General features: G+C 36.9%; 1 protein-coding gene and 1 long non-coding RNA gene across 5 annotated transcripts in view; one reads left to right on the top strand and one right to left on the bottom strand.

The window, feature by feature from the left end:
• Positions 1-8741, top strand: part of TOR1AIP1 (torsin 1A interacting protein 1) — a 42982-nt gene extending 34241 nt beyond the window's left edge. For all 4 annotated transcript variants that reach the window (XM_042925950.1, XM_042925952.1, XM_042925949.1 and 1 more), the window contains 3 exons: positions 4345-4389; positions 4756-4812; positions 7807-8741. In XM_042925950.1, the coding sequence (XP_042781884.1) occupies positions 4345-4389; positions 4756-4812; positions 7807-8594 (890 nt within the window). In that variant the 3' untranslated portion in view covers positions 8595-8741. The remainder of the gene's footprint in view (positions 1-4344; positions 4390-4755; positions 4813-7806) is intronic.
• Positions 8328-14400, bottom strand: LOC122212214. The gene is made up of 3 exons (XR_006199055.1): positions 14314-14400; positions 11066-11228; positions 8328-8414 (listed from the first exon to the last, which is right to left on the bottom strand). It is a non-coding gene; the product is annotated as an uncharacterized LOC122212214 (long non-coding RNA).
• Positions 14401-19725: the final 5325 nt, after the last annotated feature.

Below are 19725 nucleotides of genomic sequence, written 5' to 3'. Positions count from 1 at the left end.
TGGGGGAGAGAGAATCCCAATAGGCTCCCCTCTGGTGGCACAAAGCCTGCACAGGGCTCTGTCCCACGAACCACAAGATCATGACCTGAGTTGAAGCCAAGAGTTAGACGCTTAACCAACTGAACCACCTGGGCATCCCTCTTGTGTTTTTGATTTTAGCCATTCTGACAGTGTAAAGTGATATTTCCTGGTGGTTTTGATTTGCATTTTCCTAATGATGAGTGATGTTGAGCATGTTTTCCTGTGTCTGTTGGCCATCTGTATGTCATCTTTGTAGAAATGTCTTCCTTGTTCATGTCTTCTGCCCATTTTTAATTGAATTATTTTTGTGTGTGTTGTATAAGTTCTTTCTATATTTTGGTTACTAACTCTTTATCAGATATGTCATTTGCAAATATTTTCTCCTGATCGGTAAGTTGTCCTTTAGTTTTATTGATGGTTTCTTTTGCTGTGCAGAAGCCTTTTATTTTGGTGTAGTTCCAACAGTTTATTTTTGCTGTTGTTTCCCTTGCCTCAGGAAATATATCTAGAAACAATGTTGCCTGGACAATGTCAGAGACATGTGCTCTTTTCTAGGATTTTTATGGTGTCAGGTCTCACATTTATGGTGTCAGGTCTCACATTTAATGAATTAGGTCCTTAATTCATTTTGAGTTTATTTTTGTGTATGGTGTAAGAAGGTGATGCGGTTTCAGTCTTTTGCTGTCCAGTTTTCCCAACACTATTTATTGAAGAGATGGTCTTTTTTCCTATTTTATATTCTCACCTCCTTTGTCGAAGATTAATTGGCCATATAATCATGAATTTATTTCTGGGCTCTTTATTCTGTTCCATTGATCTATGTGTCTGCTTTTGTGTGAGTACCATACTATTTTGCTTATTCTAGCTTTTTAGTATATCGTGAAATCTAAAATCCGTATCTTGATACCCTTCACCCCCCACCTTTCTGCCATATTCATGATCTCTCTCATGATTTCCTTGATCAGCTGTGTTGTAAATCCTATAAGATAACACACATCTGGACACAGTTTTCTCCAGCAGGAATTTATTGTTCTGGGTTTGATGGTTTCTTCTATAACAATTATGGCATTATTAAAGTATATACATATGTTAATTTTATGCAATTATGATTTAATACTGTATATTTAGGGGCACCTGGGTGGCTCAGTGAGTTAAGTGTCCCAACTTCGGCTCAGGTCATGATCTTGCAGTCTGTGAGTTCGAGCCCCACTTCAGGTTCTATGCTGACAGCTCAGAGCCTCGAGCCTGCTTCTGATTCTGTGTCTCCCTCTGTCTCTGACCCTCAGCTGCTCATGTAGTGTCTCCCAAAAATAAACATTAAAAAAATTTTAATACTGCATATTTATGTTTGTTTATATTTCCCTCAGCTTCAAATGGCACCATGTACAGTCTGGGTGCATAAATTTTGATAAATTTTAACTCTACTGTAATTTGTGTGTATTTTATGGTAGTCAATGATAAAGTAGTATCTACATATATTTTATGTATTCATGAAATACTTAACTTTTTCTTAATTTTTAAAAATATTTCTAGGCTATGCATTTCGACTGTGAGTTTTTTCAAATTGTTATAAATCTTCAAAAAATTGTTCAGTGTGTTAAAAGTCCACATATAAGTGGACCTGCACAGTTTAAACCTATGTTGTTCAAGGGTTAACTGGATATACCACATTTTCTTTATTCACTCATCCATCAGTGGACTTTTAGGTTACTTCCACGTCTTGGCTATCATGAATATTACTGCAGTGAACATAGGCGTACAGATATCCCTTCAAGATCCTAATTTCAGTTCCTTTGGATATATATCCAATAGGGCGATTGCTGGATCGTATTGGTAGTTTCATTCTTCAGTTTCTGAGGAGCCTTCATGCTCTTTTTCCATACTGGCTGCAGCAATTTATATTCCCACCTACAGTGCACAAGGGTTCCCATTTCTCTACATCCTCTGTCCATATACCTCACTCTTGACTTTTGTATAATACTCATCCTAACAGGTGCAAAGTAAAACTTAAAGTGATTTTGATCACATAACTCATCACATGTTTCAAGTGTGCTGTAATTACATGGTCTGTTTTTGCTTCTGTTGCCTGTGTTGTTGGTGTCATATACAGGAAATCATTGCCAAAGCCAGTGTCAGGATGCTTTTTCCCTGCATTTTTTCCTGGGAGTTTTATGGTTTGGGTTCTTATGTTTAAGTATTTAATCCATTTTGCATTGATTTTTTTTGTGTGTGTATGGTATAAGAGTCCCAGTTTCATTCTTTTGCTTGTGGATATCCAGTTTTCCCAACACCGTTTATTCAAGAGACTGTCCTTTCCCCATTGTGTATTCTTGGTATCATTGTGAAAGATCAGTTGACCATATCTGCATGGATTTATTTCTGGATTCTCTATTCTCTTCTGGTGGTCTGTATGTCTGTTTTTATGCCAGTACCATACTGTTTTGATTACTCTAGCTTTGTAATGTACTTTGAAGTCAAGAAATGTGATGCACCCCGCTTTGTTCTTCTTACTCAGAATTTCTCTATTTGGAGTCTCTTGTGTTTCCTTGTGAATTTTAGGATTGTTTTGTATTTCTGTAAAAAATGCCGTTGGAATTTTGATAAGGATTATACTGAATCTATAGATTGCTTTAATGTTTATTCTTGAGTGAGATAGTGTGTGTTGCGGGGGGGGAGGGCAGAGAGAGAGGGAAACACAGAATCCAAAGCAGGCTCCAGGCTCCAAACTGTCAGGACAGAGTCGAACGTGGGGCTTGAACTCACGAACTATGAGATCATGACCTGAGCTGAAGTTGGTCGCTTAACCGACTGAGCCACCCAGGCTCCCCTAGACATTATTAGAATATTAATTCTCCAATCCATGAACATGGGGTACCTTTCCATCTATTTGTGTCAGCTTTAATTTCTTTTATTAGTATTTCGTAGTTTCCAGTGTACAAGTCTTTTACCTTCTTTGCTAATAAGTTAATTCCTTATATTTAGTTCTTTTTGATATTATTATAAAGGGATTATTAATTTAAAAAAAATTTTAAGTTTGGGGCACCTGCATGGCTCAGTTGGTTGGGCGGCCGACTTCAGCTCAGGTCTTGATTTCACAGTCCATGAGTCCGTGAGTTTGAGCCCCGTGTCAGGCTCTGTACTGACAGCTCAGAGCCTGGAGCCTGCTTTGAGTTCTGTGTCTCCCTGTCTCTCTGCACCTCCCCACTTACACTCTGTCTCCCCCTCTCTCTCTCTAAAAATAAATAAACTTAAAAAAAAATTTTTTTTAATTTAAGATGTTCTCTGAGTTATGTAAATATTACATGTTATATAATAACTGTATGTTATATATTATAATCAGTATAATATATATTGTAGCTATATGTTATATGTGTTATATAAAATGTCTCATTTGATTCTTTTATATAATAATATGTATTATAATTTAATTATTTCAGGAATAGAATTTAGTGATTCAGTGTTATATATAGTTTTATATTATTATAGTTATGTATTACTATATTATAATATTATATACTATCTCATTGGATCTTTGTAACCATAGAGTAAGGTATTCAAGATAAATATCACTTGATGGAATTTACTTGTTTGTTTTAGTAATTCAGTTGTTAACTTTGGTGACCTAAACTACAAGTTTCTAAATGATGTTATTTTCTAGGCTACACTAGTAATTGTGAAACAATATGCCTTAAGGTTGACGTCATTTTGTTTCATTTGAGATTTTTTGTCATATAAGCAAAAATAAGGCTATTTCTATACCTTAGCAGTGCTAATTTTATACCTCTAGGTTAGTCCTGTGTTTCTCAAATGAAAGCTCTTGGTAAATACCAGGAAGGTCATTTATATATACGTAAGTTATAAAATCCCAGGCAAGTGATAGATGGCAGTGTTAGCAAATGTAGGTCATATGAATTAGTAACTCTCTCCCTTCTGAGAGTTGCCCTACCATTTCTTCTCTCTCTTATGTTAAAATCTGTGGTCATGCCAAGAAGCACTGAGGGAAAAAGGAAAAATTTAGGATAATTTTGTTTGCTAAAATAATGATAGAAGTAGAGATTTGATGGAGTCATGAGAAAATTATTTTTGAAATCTGACCACAAACCTAAATAAAACAGAATTGTCTATTAATAGAAACGGTGAAAAGTTTGTACTATAATTTAAAAAATATTACTGATATTTGAAATGATCAGAAGCACCAGAGTAAATATTTGAATCATTTTGAGGTAGAAAGTAGGATTAAGATTGAGTTTTACCTTAAAACCCCTTATCCAGTAGCTCAATAATCCATAATCCATATTTTGTCCTTTTTTCCCCTTCTTACAGCATCATCACCAGACAGGAGTTCAATATATGGCAGTTTTTCAGATGGTATAATACGTTTTATTTTCTTTTAGTTGTACTTATTTTCTTTGTTCTATTAACTTTGTGCTATAAGTTTCACCACTTCCATTAAATAATTTGGATCAAATACTTTAAGGCTTTCTCACAAAACAAATGTATTAAAAGTATGCTTTATACTAGACCATGGCATGCTGTGAATAATTATGAAAGAAATAACTTTTGAGTCTCAAGGAGCTGTCATTCTAATGGGTGCTTAGATCTTCCACTTTTTCTTCTATTTCTGGCTGATTTCTGCCTCATATTCTCATGGTAGAATTTGTATTTTCTTTCTCTGTTGGAAATACTTATATTATGAACCATAAATTGATAAGTCTTTATTACTTCTATCATTAGATGACAGCATTCAGAAATCAGAACTTGGAAACCAGTTTCCATCAACTTCCAGCCAAAGTAAGTTTTTCTGTTCAGTTTTTATAAGCAAGTTTCTGAAATTGGTCATTCATAATTAATTTTTGTTTGACAGCAATTTGAAGAATTGTATTTTAAACACTTAAGAGGAAAAAGTATATATTTTACTAGCAGTGAAATTCTTTAAGGACAAACTATATGAAATAACATCCATAAGACTAAGAACAATTATCCATAAGACTATCCATAAGACTAAGAGCAAAAGTTAATAAGCAGCACTACTAATAATAACCAAGTGAACCTTGCTGAATCAAAAGAAAGATGGCACATAGCATGACATAATAGGATTACCATGGGTTTTAGAGTCTACAGTCTCGACCACTTTAGCCTTCTGTGTAGCCTTGGGGCAAGTTTCTTTAATTCTCTAAGCCTCCTTATTGTCCTGAATAAGTACTAAGAAAAATCTTCACAGTAACTCTCAGGGTTTGGTCTCATATCGCTTTCTACTAGCAAAATTAATAGAATATATACATATATATATATATATATATATATATATATATATACACACACACACACGTATATATATGTATATATGTATACATACATGTGTATATATGTATATATGTATACATACATGTGTATATATGTGTATATGTATATGTGTGTGTGTGTGTGTGTTATACCTGTCTGTATTTACCTAGAAATTAAAATTGAAAAATTTTTAAAGTGCCTATTTATTTTGAAATAATTTAGTAAGAATAGTGACCAGTTGCTTGTATTTTCTAATCTCTTTAATGCCTGGCTTAATAAAATAGAGCTGGATTCTCATATCTCCTTCTTCATTCAGTATGTTACAATATGTTGTTTTGGTTGCAGTATACGCCACATTCCAGCTTTATACTGATAATATAGATTTTTAATAGTCTTCAGGTAATTGTGGATATTCTGATAAACTCAACAAGGTACTTGAAATGTGAAACCTGAGACCATATTAATGAACTTTTTATGTTGTTACCTTAAAATCCATTGGTCTTTCTTATACTTTGAATGGAATATCATGTACTGATCATTCGGAAAATACTGGTTCACTAAGTTATGCAGATCTTCCAAATGTTGACACATTTTTAAGACAGTATAAAAAGATAACATTTGTTGATATCACCACCGATCTCAAGACAAAAGTTCTTAAGTATTCAGGAGCTGTCAAGCTTATAGTGGCAGATACAGTATTTCTACAATCCTAATTTTCACTTTAAACCATGAATTCTGTAATTGGCAACAAATATTGTCAGCTGTTTTTCTAGAAACAACAGACTTACTTTGTTCATCTTCAAGAAAATGTCTGCCAAATACTCAAGTCTGACTAACCATTCTTTGTCACTTGTTCTTAAAAGTACTAGTTCAGTTCAACTCAGCTGCACAGAGTTCTTTTCCTCGAGACAACTACTGTGCTGTGCTAGGTAGCAGAAGTACTTTAGGTATATTTCCCAGTTCTTCACATAAAATATTAAGATTTGGGGGCGCCTGGGTGGCTTAGTCGGTTGGGCGTCCGACTTCAGCTCAGGTCACGATCTCACGGTCTGTGAGTCCGTGAGTTCGAGCCCCGTGTCGGGCTCTGGGCTGACGGCTCAGAGCCTGGAGCCTGCTTCCGATTCTGTGTCTCCCTCTCTCTCTGCCCCTCCCCCGTTCATGCTCTGTCTCTCTCTGTCCCAAAAATAAAATAAAAACGTTAAAAAAAAAAAAATTAAAAAAAAAATATTAAGATTTGTGCTCAAGAGTTGAGTATTAATTAAATGAAAAATTTTGCTTTATGAAGCAGTTTCACTGATAACCTTAAATGAATGGGTGTGAATACAAAAACTGTATTAGCACTACCCTGATTCATGCTAAGGCATCAGTTGTTTTTCCCACCATTGCTTTCTTTGCACCATCAATGCAAATGTCCACATGGTGGGAAATGTCGGATAACATCTTAATGTTGTGAGAATAGCTTTAACCTCAAGGACCTCCTTGGAATGATCTCAAGGTACCCACCAGTCACACTTTGAGAACTATTTCTCTAAAAACTCTGTAGTATAAATAAATAGAAGGTAAAAAGTATTATTGTTGTTTTCCTGTTAAATGAAGTGGTATATGAGAAAGTCCTTTATTAAACTGGAAAGTGCTAGGTAAATGTAATTGGTATCATTATTGCCAATAATAATTAAGGATGAGTTGCAAACTCAATTTTTTTTAATGTTTATTATTTATTTTTGAGAGAGAGAGAGAGAAAGAGACAGCACATGCAGGAACAGAGGAGGGGCAGAAAAAGAGGGAGACACAGAATCCAAAGCAGCTCCAGGCTCTGAACTGTCAGTACAAAACTCAGCTTGGAGCTTGAACTCAAGAACTGTGAGATCACGACCTGAGCTGAAGTGGGACACTTAACCTACTGAGCCACCCAGGCACTCCATGAGTTGCAAACTCAGTTTTACTGGTGTTAACTTGCATTCCACAAAAGATAGGCATCTGCAATTAAAGGGACAGCTACCTATTATAATATATGGAAGATATTCACTTACAGTGCATCCTTTTTTAATCCCTTTGTATGCTTCAGAAACATTCCACCTTGGATGATCAGCTACGTGAATTCTGAGCACCTAAATTTAAAAACCTATTTTGTATTTTAGTATTATTAACCTTTTAGTATTGTTTATCTCTCAAATATTAATAGTAGTAATAATAGTTAGAAATTATCTTATTTCTGACTTATGTCATTTCATACATTTAAATTCTATTTTTTACTCTAAGACTTTTTATCATTTTGACATTGAAGAGACATACGCATACTTACACACATAACTTAAAACCTAGGGGTGTGAGATTTTCTTGAATACATGTGATAAACCTTTCTTTAAGAAAATAAATTACCCGCTCCATTCTTTAAATTCCTTCCACTTTTAATGTCTATGGAAATTAATATTGGTCTTACAAGTCGTTTGTCCTTGAATCTAAGAAAATGATCACTGGCATTTCTTTTTTTTTCCTGAGCAGAAGCAGCTGGACAACCCAAAAGTGCATCTTTTGTCAAGATGAAGTGGTGGTGCCTACTCGTTCTGGTAGCTTCTTTCGCCATCGGGAGTTTTCTCTTCGTTCGTACTCCTGAGGTAAAAACCACTCCTGTTCAAGAGTTCCAGAACCAGATGAAACAACTTATGAATAAGTACCAAGGTCAAGATGAGAAGCTGTGGAAAAGGAGCCTTACATTCCTAGAAAGACATCTGAATAGCTCCCAGCCTCGGCCTCAGCCTGCTATCTTGCTGCTCACTGCTGCTCGAGATGCTGAAGAAGCACTGAAGTGTCTCAGTGAACAAATTGCTGATGCCTACTCTTCTTTCCACAGTGTCCGTGCCATCCGGATTGATGGGGCGGACAAAGCTACTCAAGACAGTGATACTGTCAAAGAAGAGGTAGACTGGGAACTGAGCAATGGGTTCACGAATGGCCAGAACGCAGCGGTGGTACATCGCTTTGAGTCACTGCCTGCAGGCTCCACTTTGATCTTCTATAAGTATTGTGACCATGAAAATGCAGCCTTCAAAGATGTAGCCTTAGTCCTGACTGTCTTGTTGGAGGAGGAGACGCTTGGAACCAGTCTAGGCCTAAAGGAGATTGAAGAAAAAGTGAGAGATTTCCTCAGAGTCAAGTTCACCAACGCTGACACACCCAACTCCCACAAACATATGGACCCGGACAAATTGAGTGGGCTCTGGAGCCGTATTTCTCACTTGGTCCTGCCTGTGCAACCTGAAAATGCCCTGAAAAGTGGCACCTGCTTATAAAGGGCGACAGAAGACAAAATCATGTCTCAAATTTGGAGAATTTTTCAGCCTTTGTAACCAGAGACAGAATTCAGAGCTCTTTATGAAAGAACTGGTTTCTTTTTAAAGGGTGTTAAATTCTTAGGTAAACATGGAACGTCTAACTCATTCGTTCACCCTAGTGATCTGTTATTTGAGAGAATCATTTCCCTGTTTCCATTAAGATCTGCGTTAATGATCTCTGAGGACTACAGCTTACACGCAGTCCCCTAGTCTGTTTAGACTCGAGGTTGAATCATTACTGCCGTGTTATGACCAGACCAGGTTGGGGGGGATTGGGCTCCTTCCTATGAATCCTCCCAAGTTTATAAGTTAGATTTTTCACAGAGTTTGCTATTAGTAAGGCAGCTCTATAAATGCAACTGTGGGTTTTCCCATTATTCTCTTTTACCATCATTTAGGTGCGAGTTCCTTAGTTTCCACTTTTAGGAGCAAGAGTAATGAAAGGTCATCTGAGTGTGTTTGGATTGTTTTCTTTGTTTTTGGAGGGCAGGAGAAGGAGGCAAGGAAAAGGAGAAATTGTGGAATGAGGAAGGTAAGGGGGAAAATCTTCAAGATGAAATTTAAAATAAGCCACTGAGACTTAGGTCATTCAGGTATAGCCATATGAACTCTATTCTCAGTGAATTCTGCTGGGGTTTGTTTTTCACGTGTCCTTTTCCTTTAAGAAATTTTTGGTCCTCCCAAGGATTTTAAAGCATGTATATAATAAGATTTAGCATATTTGTTCATTTGACTCTTAAGGGTGTGGTCAGTTCAGAGCAGTTTATTTTGGACATATCCTGAAGCCTTTGTTTTGAATTAAGAAATATAATCACAGGAATTGGTAAATCACTGGTTAACCGGCTTTCCTGGGCTATCGAAGAAGGATTTGATTTTCTGCGTGCAGCTCTACAAATATAAAGATGTACTATGCACGTGATAAATTTTATTAAGAGTGCCTCGAGCCAAAGAGAAAGCGAACTTTACCATATGTGGAGAATGTTGAGATGTACTACTGTGCATTCCTGTACCGCTGTTGTATTTCAGTTGTAACCTGGTATCTATTACTGACCTTTCTCATCTGTTGACTGCTTTGTTATTCTTAAAATCGTAAGATTCTAGATACACCTTTTTTTTTTTTTTTTTTTTTTTAATTTCTACAAACCTTAAACGAAAATACTGTTTTTAGAATACTAGAGGCAGTCATTGGCTTTATCATTCACCTGTTGAGGATCCTCCCATGCCTGGTAGTAGAGTGTGGTCCGGTTCCTTCCAACTAGGACAACCCGTATTCATAAATTTATACCCTTTATTGAAAATTGTTCCTGACTGTCAGAAGTCAGGTCATCTGATTTATAGAGGATTCTAAAAACAAGAGTTTTTGAAAAGGCTTATTTTATACACATATATTATATGGAGAGACAAATGTTTTTATTAAATGTTTCGCTGACCAAAATAATTTTAAAGAAATTAATGTTACTTATGTCTTTCAGGAGAAATAATTGTAGCAGCTGATCTGTAAATGACTTTAGAAGCTATTTTAGTAATTTAAATAAATTTACTTTCTTGGTTTGTACTCTGTGTGTCGTAAACTTAATGATGATTCATGAACCTTTTTTTTTTCCAGTTAATCCTAGAGTTTTCTTTACACTTGAACAATTTTAGTAATTTCTGCTAGGAGAAACAAAGGCCAGAGAATTGTAGCCATTTACAAGTACATTGGTTAAAAATATAATCACCATGCTCTTCTGTTTCATCCAGGGATTTTTGAATTATCACTATATTGGAATTAATTTAGGTTTTCCTGACTTGGCAAAAGAATCTACAGCAGTGTTTCTCAAATTTGTCCTTCTCCCCTCCCTAAAGAGTGTTTTCAGATTTTTTTTTTCCCTAACCATCTACCCCCTTGAAATTTTAATACCATGCATATACCGTATATCTATCTATGGACTATATACATTTTTGTCCCTTATACATATGAAGGGAAAATTTAATAACTCATCAGCTTGAACATAGGATTAGGGTTTCTAGAAATTAGGCACAGTGTGACTTTGGGTGGCAAGGTCGGCTCAGGAAAAACCACAGTACAGTACTGGTCTTACAGATTTCTAGAAACTTAATTTGCTTCCCTTCTTTTAATGACCGTCTTGTATTTAAGGAAGTTTTCTAAAGCTCCAATTCTCAAGACAAAGATTGGAAGTAAACTTGATTTTCATTCTATAAAGAGAACTGTCATTTAGAAATGAGTTTGCATAGTTCATGCCATTAGTTAATGCCTAAAGATATAAAAATCCAGTTTCCCTTTGATCTTGGGTCTTTGGAAAGTGGACTGTATGTTGGCAACGTAAGGAAGCATTTCTCTTGAGTAGATCATGGACTATTCTATGTTGTCCTTATCAAAGTCATAGAGTAACATCTTACAGTATGAGGATTCTACTAGCCTTAGCCACCTGGGATGAAGATGTGGGTTCCGAGTCGGAAAACAAGCTGAGGTTGCTGTTGACTGAAAGGAAACTCCTGCCTTGAATACCTCTCTCTCTTTGGCGCAGATTCAGAGAAGTCCTGGTGTGCTTGCAGCCTCTTCTGGATTGTGGGGAAGATAGAGTCTGTCACCTGAGCATAAATAGGGCGAAACCCCTCACATTTTCATATTGTACCCTTGTCTTTTGCACTTTCTTAGACTTTCAAGGCCCTCTCCCTTCCCCCAATTACATGCTTTGCTAATTATTTGTTCTCCAGGGCTGAGTTTTTTAGGCAGAACTTCACTGAAATCTTCACTACTTTCCTTCCCCCAATACTATTTAGGTGCTTCTTTTTTATGCTCTCATTCATCATGTATTACCCCTGACACCACAGTTAGCACGCTTGTACTACCATATACCTCTTGAGAGCGGGAGAGTATCCTAAATATATGCACAGTGATAACGACAGAGACTGCTCGGTCATATTGGTTGAATAAAAACTGCACGCCCTACCTAGTTAGCTAAAAATAGGTAAGTGACATCTTAGTATATTCTTTGCTTTTTTCCTGTTATTCTGAGCCTTTTTCTAAAGCGATATAACTACGTCAGCCTCACTTCAGTAGTGCTGTGAGTAATTTAAGGAAGGGGACCAATGCCCTGGGAAACTGGTTCTTTTCTGGTGGAAGCAAGGATTATTAGGGAGGGGTTTTCAAGGGGAAGGTGAATGTTAAAAGACAAAACTGGGAAGACATGAGGTCTTTATGTTGAGATGTGGAGTTTGAGTTTTCTATAAAAAGCAAGTTTCCTGGGACACTTGGGTGACTCAGTTGGTTAAGCATCCAACTCTTGATTTCAGATCTCATGGTTCGTGGGGTTGAGCCCTATGTCAGGCTCTGCACTGACAGCGCAGAGCCTGCTTGGGATTTTTCTCCCTCTTTCTCTGTCCCTACCCCCACTTTTTCTCTCTCTAAAAAATAAACATTAAAAAAATAAAAAATAATAAAAAAGCAAGTTTCCTTACACCTTTTTATAATGCCTAAGAGGGTAGTATAATCCAAATAAGTGATGGCTATGAGTGTGGAGAGAAAATGGATAAGAAAAAATATTTAGGTAGAAATGACAAGGTTTGGTTAATTGAATGTCATATTAGGGAAAATACCTCACAGAGGACTCTTCAAAGTGCTGTACTACTAAAAATAACTCTTCATTCAATTTAGCTCATGTATCTTCTCTCCCCAAATACAAAATACACAGTGGTAGACTCAACTCTTATCTCTGTATGTCATTGTTGACTTTTAGCCGTTTGAAGTAGAGAGAGACACATAATAAGTCAGGGATTATTTGATTGTAAAAAAACAAAAAAAAAACAAAAAAACAAAAACAAAAAAAACGCTGTCTAACAAGCAGAAGAGAGAAAGAGGGGTGGGGTGGGTATTGTAAGAATGCATTTCAGACTCTTCAGACAGGAGACTGGGAATGAGAGGACTTCCGATGGAGAGCTCAGCCACCATCCCCCCTGCCTCTACTTCTGGCTTACTTCACCTTAGTAACTTCCCCTTTGTGACTTAAACGCACAAAGAGAATGAACTTGCTTGGCTCAACCCAGTGTATGGATGATCCCTGAAAAGAATATATGATGAAGCATAGCTGTCTAGGTCACTCCTTTAACAGGGACCATGGGGTGGGGATGGGGAACGGCATTTTCCCAAGGTCAGGCCAACAAGTGGGCAGATACGGTTAAGGGACAACTGAATACATCTTCCAATTTATAAAGACCTTTATATGACATGATGCTATACTGGTTAATTAATTTCATTTTCACTTTAAAAAATGAAATAAAGGGTGATGGAAACACTATCAAAATTTTAAAATCTGCATCTTTTGTCTAGGCAATCTTGTCCTTTTTGTAGCTCTGCTACAAATGTGTTCTGATTTCTTCCCATTGCGTTGATATTTTTTATGCTGAAGAAATAACAGTTATTAACACTTCAGGTACTATCTTAATATATAATAGCTATTACTAATTTGTTATAAGTCCCTCAAAAGAACACTGAGAACCTTCTTTAGTTTTCAGACTGTTTCTTGGGCAAGTGTAATGGTAGGAGACTATGTACCTGATTCAAACTTGATTCTTTAAGTCCCTCCCTGCCCCCCAATTGTAGACAGTACCATTCTTAGGCTAAACTTGAGAATCTACTCCATGCTATATACTCCTTTATAGAGAACATTCACTCAGTATTTATTCTGGATGGGCAATTTTCTTTCAATCTCTCCTAGTTTAAGTGGCCTTCTCTCATCGTGTCACAAAATAGATGGAACAGATCTACATAAAGGTCTTTATATTTGAATACGTGTTAAGTTGTCTGTCACCCTTTTTACTTTTTGTCAGCTATTTGCCTAAGTGTTTATTCATGCTCCAAACACCGTTTCAAGTGCTTCATGTGTATTAACAGATTCAAGTCTCATAATTACACTGTCAGGTAGTACTGTTACTCCCATTTAATAGGAAACGGAAGCACAGAAAGGTACAGTGACACTTAAGAATATCCAAGTAAAAAGTAACAAAGCAGAGATTTGAATTTGGGCAGTCTGGTTTTAAAACATCTATTGTCAACCACTAAGCGCCTAGTCTCTAGAAACGCCATATGCCGTACTTTCCCCCCAATCTATTCAGGCTCTATACAGGTTGGAGTATTTTTCCAATTTGTAGGTTCTTATTCGTGGCTCTCCTTTAAACCCTTTTCTTTCTTTCCTCCTTGCTCAGCTTGTGGAATCCAAGTACTACCCGCACCAAAAGTCTGAAGACCGTCGTCACACAGTCCTGTTGACTCATACTCACCTACACTGGCATCGTGCTGTTGTAACTAAAGACCTGCAGTGTAGATTCACAGTTCATCTTTTTTGAAACACCTATATGTAACCCAGGTCTTAGCTGTCCCTGCATACCGTACAGCCTCTGTTTTCGTCCTCTCTCAGCCTAGATGCAAAATGGCACTTCTTTGACTTGCTGAGAAAGAGTCCGTTTGCATCAAAAACATTGGTAATTGCACAGAAACAGAAGGGAACGTATGACTAAGAGCACAAGTCCTACTGTCTGGAGTCTGGAGTCTGAACTCCTGGGTCCAAATCCCAGCTCCATACCTTTCTTGCTCAACGACATTGGTAAATCACTTAACTTCTCTCTGCCTCAGTTCCCTCATCTCTAAAATGGGGGAAATAATGTAAATAAATCTTACCGTGTTATTGTGAGGATGAAGTCAGTTGTTATATGTGAAGCACTTTGAAAGTGCTGAGGACATCAAAGGGTACAATGTCAGTTATTTTTGTTCACTTAAATTCTTATTCTCAATTCTTTTCTGTGTGACATCAACTGGCTGGCTTCTATTTCCGCCCTCTTAAGTGACCCTTATGATGCAGAGTATTTGGACTTTCTCCTAGCTTACACCTCCGTTACAAACCCCAACCATCGCAGTTCTAGTCACCAGAAACCCCGTCTGTAAAAATCTGGGGGTTTTATAAAGAACGAGAAAGCTTTTTGTCACATATATAGACTTCTTTCTCCCATCTTTCCATGGCTTGTTCGATCTCACTATCCTTTTATTTTTAAAGACTTCACTTTTATTCAAACAATTATAACTGGTTGAGATTATTTCCCAAGTGCTGCACAGACTACCCGGTGTTGAACACAAAGATGTGCCACCTAGATCACCTTCAAGGAAGGATGTGTTGCACCAAATACTGGGCATGTGGTCAGGGAAGAGCCTTCACTGTCAGTCACTTCATGGATTACTTCAGCTGCAGAGAGTCATTTTGCCCAAGGTCATGCCAGGTTAGGGGGAGAGTGGTACACATCCAATGACTGATTAAGGGAATATACGGGCCAGGCCTTCTCAGTCCATCATAGTACAATTTGGACGGACCATTTGCACTCTAGAGCTTTCCCATGGGATTAGATGAGGCTATGGTACCTGTATTATAATGTGACTCCCCCCTCAACCCCATCCTTCTTCCTTCACCTCCTTTCCATAGGTGTTCATGCCAAGGGCATTCCCTAGTAAACATCTAGCACATTAAGTTTTGTCAGAGTCTGCTTCTCAGAGATCCCAAACTGTGTCACACTTCAAGCTTAGTGAAGTCTATAAATGGAGTGAATGATAGCTAACATTTTTTGAGCACTTGTCATGTGCCAAGCACCATGATTTGCACCATACATATAGTATCTCATTTAATTTTCATAATCCTTTGAAGTAAATACTATTACTCTCTCCCTATTATAGTTGAGAAAACAAAGACACAAAGCTATACTTTGAAGATAGAATTTGAACTCAGACCATGTGACTCCAGAGCTTACATTGTACTTACATTGTTAACCATCACACTACATTCTATCCCATCATAATATCCATTTCTTTTTTTTTTTTTTATACATATAATGGGTACAATTTAGGGAAACATAGTGCCTGACCTATGGGATCACTTCATTACCTGATGAAATTTACACCTCTCTATAGAGATAAAATCTGGCAAAAATGTTTAGAACTCTGTTCGAAAGAGTACCTTTCCAATAACAAAGGCAGACTATGGTTCTGATTTCCCAACCTGAGTGTACATTGAAGTAGATATTTAAAATCTCTGTCAATGCTGATTCTATAAAACTGGCAAAGTTTCTAATATCTGAAAATACTGTAAACCCCAAAGTATTTCATTGGATGTCTCCTCTGAAAGAGTCTTTATCTCTAGAAGGCCATACTCTGTCTATAGTTGAACAGATGACTCCCACTGTGGTTGTATAGTGTAATACTTGCTGTATGAAATATAACATCTTCATGGGTACGTTCCAATGAAGTCTTTCTCTTTGGGAATAGTCTCAGAGAATTAGACTTTCTATCATTAGCTGGTAGGTCCCCCAAACCAAAGGTTTGTTCATCTAAGTGTTGTTATTGAATTAGCAGCTCTGCTTTTTGAGTCATGTGGTTGTTCTTGAAGTAACTATTTGACCCTTACCATTTTCCCCAAGGAGATCAATGTGTATTAGAGGATTGGACTATAGGTTATGCTCAGATTTAGTCCTAAGCAACTAATCTTTTGCCTTTTTATCATGTTATCTCATTCCCCTAGGAAAGTGACACAAACGTCAAACTTTACAATAGTCTCAACATCTGCCTTAAATCTTGCACACAGTGTTCAGGGAGGAATATAAATATATATGTGCATGCTAAAAATGACCTTTTAATATGAAATGAAATATAAAGAACACAAACAAGAGCAGTGAATGGATAAGGCTAATATGATTTGCATAGCTATAGTTGTCTCCTATGATTAGAAAGTTGTTTAAGTGCTCTGTGTTTGTTTCATATCTTAAACATAGGCATATGAGTTTAAACAAACAAACAACCCAAACCAAACAAATTGAAGCATGGTCTCATGGTTTCCTCAAAGAACCAAATTTCCTCAAAACAATACACACAGCACAATGAAGTTAAAATATGTAAAGAGTATAAACAGAAACGAGTAAAGCCAGAAAGCAGTTGAACGGGAAAAGTTTGGAATTAAGGTGCTGGGATAATCAACAAGCCTGGTAATGTTCATTCTTCAGACAGTATGAGGTCATGCTTAAGATAGCAAAATACTTGTGGTGCCTTTCTTCTGAGGTGCTCCAAGTGCTTTGTTGACATTATCTAATAGCAAATATTATTACCCCAATTTTATAGGTGGAGAAACTAAGATACCAAGAGATTAAATAACTTCCTTAAGCATGCACAACGAGTCGGTGATGGAACCAGAAATTTATGTCAGGAATCTAATCTTTTCTGTTCATATCACTAGGTCAGCTTTCCAGATTCAAAAGGCATTTATTGGTGTAAATTTGTATTAAATGTATTTTTAAAACTGACACTATCTTCTGTAAACAATTAAATGAAAATGCTTTTATTGTAAGTCACAGTTGCTTTTCATGGGAGACATTTAAGAGGTAATTCAAAAATAAATTATCCCAGATTCCAAAAAGTATCCACATTAGGTTTAGGTCATTTAGTACAACCTATTTTAGGTATCTAATATAGAACCCTATGAAATTATATCAGTTAGTATCCGATGTCCTAATGGTTATTCTGTGCTTGTGTGTCATACATTATTTTTGGTAAGGTGGGCATGAATAGGAAAGGTCTAGGGATTGTTCTGTACTTTCTACTCCCACTCAACTCAGAATTGTCCCTGAAGGGGTGCCTGGGTGGCTCAGTTGGTTAGGCGTCCAACTCTTGATCTCAGCTCAGGTCTTGATCGCAGCAGTGTGAGTTCAGGGTCATGGAGCCTACTTAAGAAAAAAAAAAAAAAAAGAAAGAATTATCCCTGAAAATTCTGTAATTTTTATGAGAACAAATTATGAGAGGAGGGAGTGGTTCTTGGTTGTTACCCTTTCAAAAATGTTATTTTGACTTTAGTCCCCATCTCCAAGCTCCTATAAATCTGTTACAGTCTGCTCCATAAACAGAAACTGGCAAAAATCACAAACACAAATATATGTTTATATACTAATAGCAAGTACTTGTGCTAGAAGCAAACTAATCACAGGACAAAAATAAAGTTTGAGAATATTACCTGCATGTAAACTGTATATTTCAAAATGGAGAAATAATGCATTTCTCCTTCATTTTGACCTGAATTTGGGATTAAGGTTACTGATGGGACATCAGGTTAATTTAGGGCAGAGAGCTGCATATAAACATCCACAGTTATACCCATCCCACCTGTGTGGGCTGGTAACCTGAGAGTTGGGGAAACAGAGAAATCATGAACCCAGCGAACAGAACGATTTGTCACTAGGTAACTCCTATCTTTTTGGTTCAGCCAAAGCACAGAAATGCACATGCCAGTCTTCTCTCTAAAGAGAATCCAACTTCTTTGAGCACCTTTGAACAGGCATGCCTTCTGGATTCAAATGATGGAGGTTCCACGGGTAGCCCTACCACTCTTCAACCTGTGACCAAAAGCAAGCCATGTCATGACGCCAGGCTTCAGCTTCCCCTCTCTGAGAGACGGATTATGGTGATACACCACAGGAGTTGGTGAGAATTAAACAAGACAATGTGTGTGAATAACTGAGGTTATTAAAGTTTGTGCAAGAGTTATTAATACATACATGTTATCTAAAATTAGTTACATAAAATACATATGTATTAGTTATAACCACTTATATATGTAAAATAAGTATTAGCATGTATTAGAACAGTATTTATGTTTGGACAAATTTTTATTTTTCTTTCTTCCTTCCTTTCTTCCTCCCTTTCTCTCTCTTCTTTCTTTCTTTCTTTCTTTCTTTCTTTCTTTCTTTCTTTCTTTCTTTCTTTCAAGACCATGCATATACACACATGCAACATGCAAGCAGGGGAGGGGCAGGGCGAGAGGGAGAAAGAATCTTAAGCAGGTTCTATGCACAGCCCACCACCAGGGGGCTCGATCCCATGGACCTGTGAGATCATGACCAGAGCAGAAATCAAAAGTTGGGCGCTTAACCGACTGAGCTCTTCCGGTGTCCTCTCCAACCTCCTTTTTTTGTGTGTGAGTGTGGACAAATTTTTCAGTTCATGCTTAATGTATGCAATCACTTATATTTCCAAAACCAGCTCTCTCTTTGCCATCAATCTTATTCCTGCCTGTCAGTTTTTCTGTAAGGCAGTTCCAGCTGCTCTTGGCCCCTTATAATATTTTGTTAATGCAGTAGGATTTGTAACCAAATGCTCACATGTTCTCATTTCTTGTCCAACAGGTGGGGAGAACCCAATCCCGGGATTCCAGGAGTGGTTTTAGTGGCTGATAAGCCTCATTTAAATCTGTGGGTCTTCTTCCAGGCTGGGCACCCAGCTGCCTTTTTCTATTTTTGGAAGGGCCACAGAAAATCTCCTGTCAAGAGTTTAAAACTTTCCACAGCCTGTAAATAGGTGGTTCACCCCTTTCAAAATATAACCTGGTTTGGTTACATGTAACCTTATTCTGACTTCTATTCTTTAGCGTTTTTTTTTTTTTTTTAATTTTTAAAATTTTTTAAGTTGCAGCTGTCTTGCTATGAGATGTTCCACTGCATATTTCATTTGTATTATTGGTCCATAAAACAGCATCGAAACAGAGAGATGCCCTAAAAAGAGATACCCTTCTCTTTAGAGTGTTCTGAGAAAAAAGAGGTTGTCTTTGTACAGTAAAGGGATTTCCATGTCTGTTAGCTAAGCTGTTTAAAAGAAATGTCAATAGGGAAAATATCAAAAAGAAGGTGCTGAACATTAGAAGAGACTACTCTTTGAAGGTTCATGGAGATAAAAATAGGAAAATATAATTTTTTAAGGCTTAAAAACATTTCAAAATCACCCATTCAGAAGTATTCTTCCTCTTAAGTATAAAACTTAATTTGGGGGAAATAGGAAAGACGTGGGGCTTAGATGTAAATACATCGTTTGTCCACTCACAAATCTTGTTGAGGAAACCTTAGAAGATGGAAGCAAATCTTGGAAATAAAATGACCAGCCTCACCTAATCCTGATCCATTCCCCAACACCAGAGTTTATCTTTTTTATATGCTGTGGATAGGCACAGAATATGTATAGAATTATTTTGATTTTATGTACATAAAAGTCAGACTACAGATGTTTAAGCAAGTT

Source organism: Panthera leo, chromosome F3 (assembly GCF_018350215.1).
Source record: "Panthera leo isolate Ple1 chromosome F3, P.leo_Ple1_pat1.1, whole genome shotgun sequence".
NCBI classification, from domain to species: domain Eukaryota; kingdom Metazoa; phylum Chordata; class Mammalia; order Carnivora; family Felidae; genus Panthera; species Panthera leo.
The sequence above is the reverse complement of the archived record's forward strand: the minus strand, read 5'-3'. Positions and strand labels throughout refer to the sequence as shown.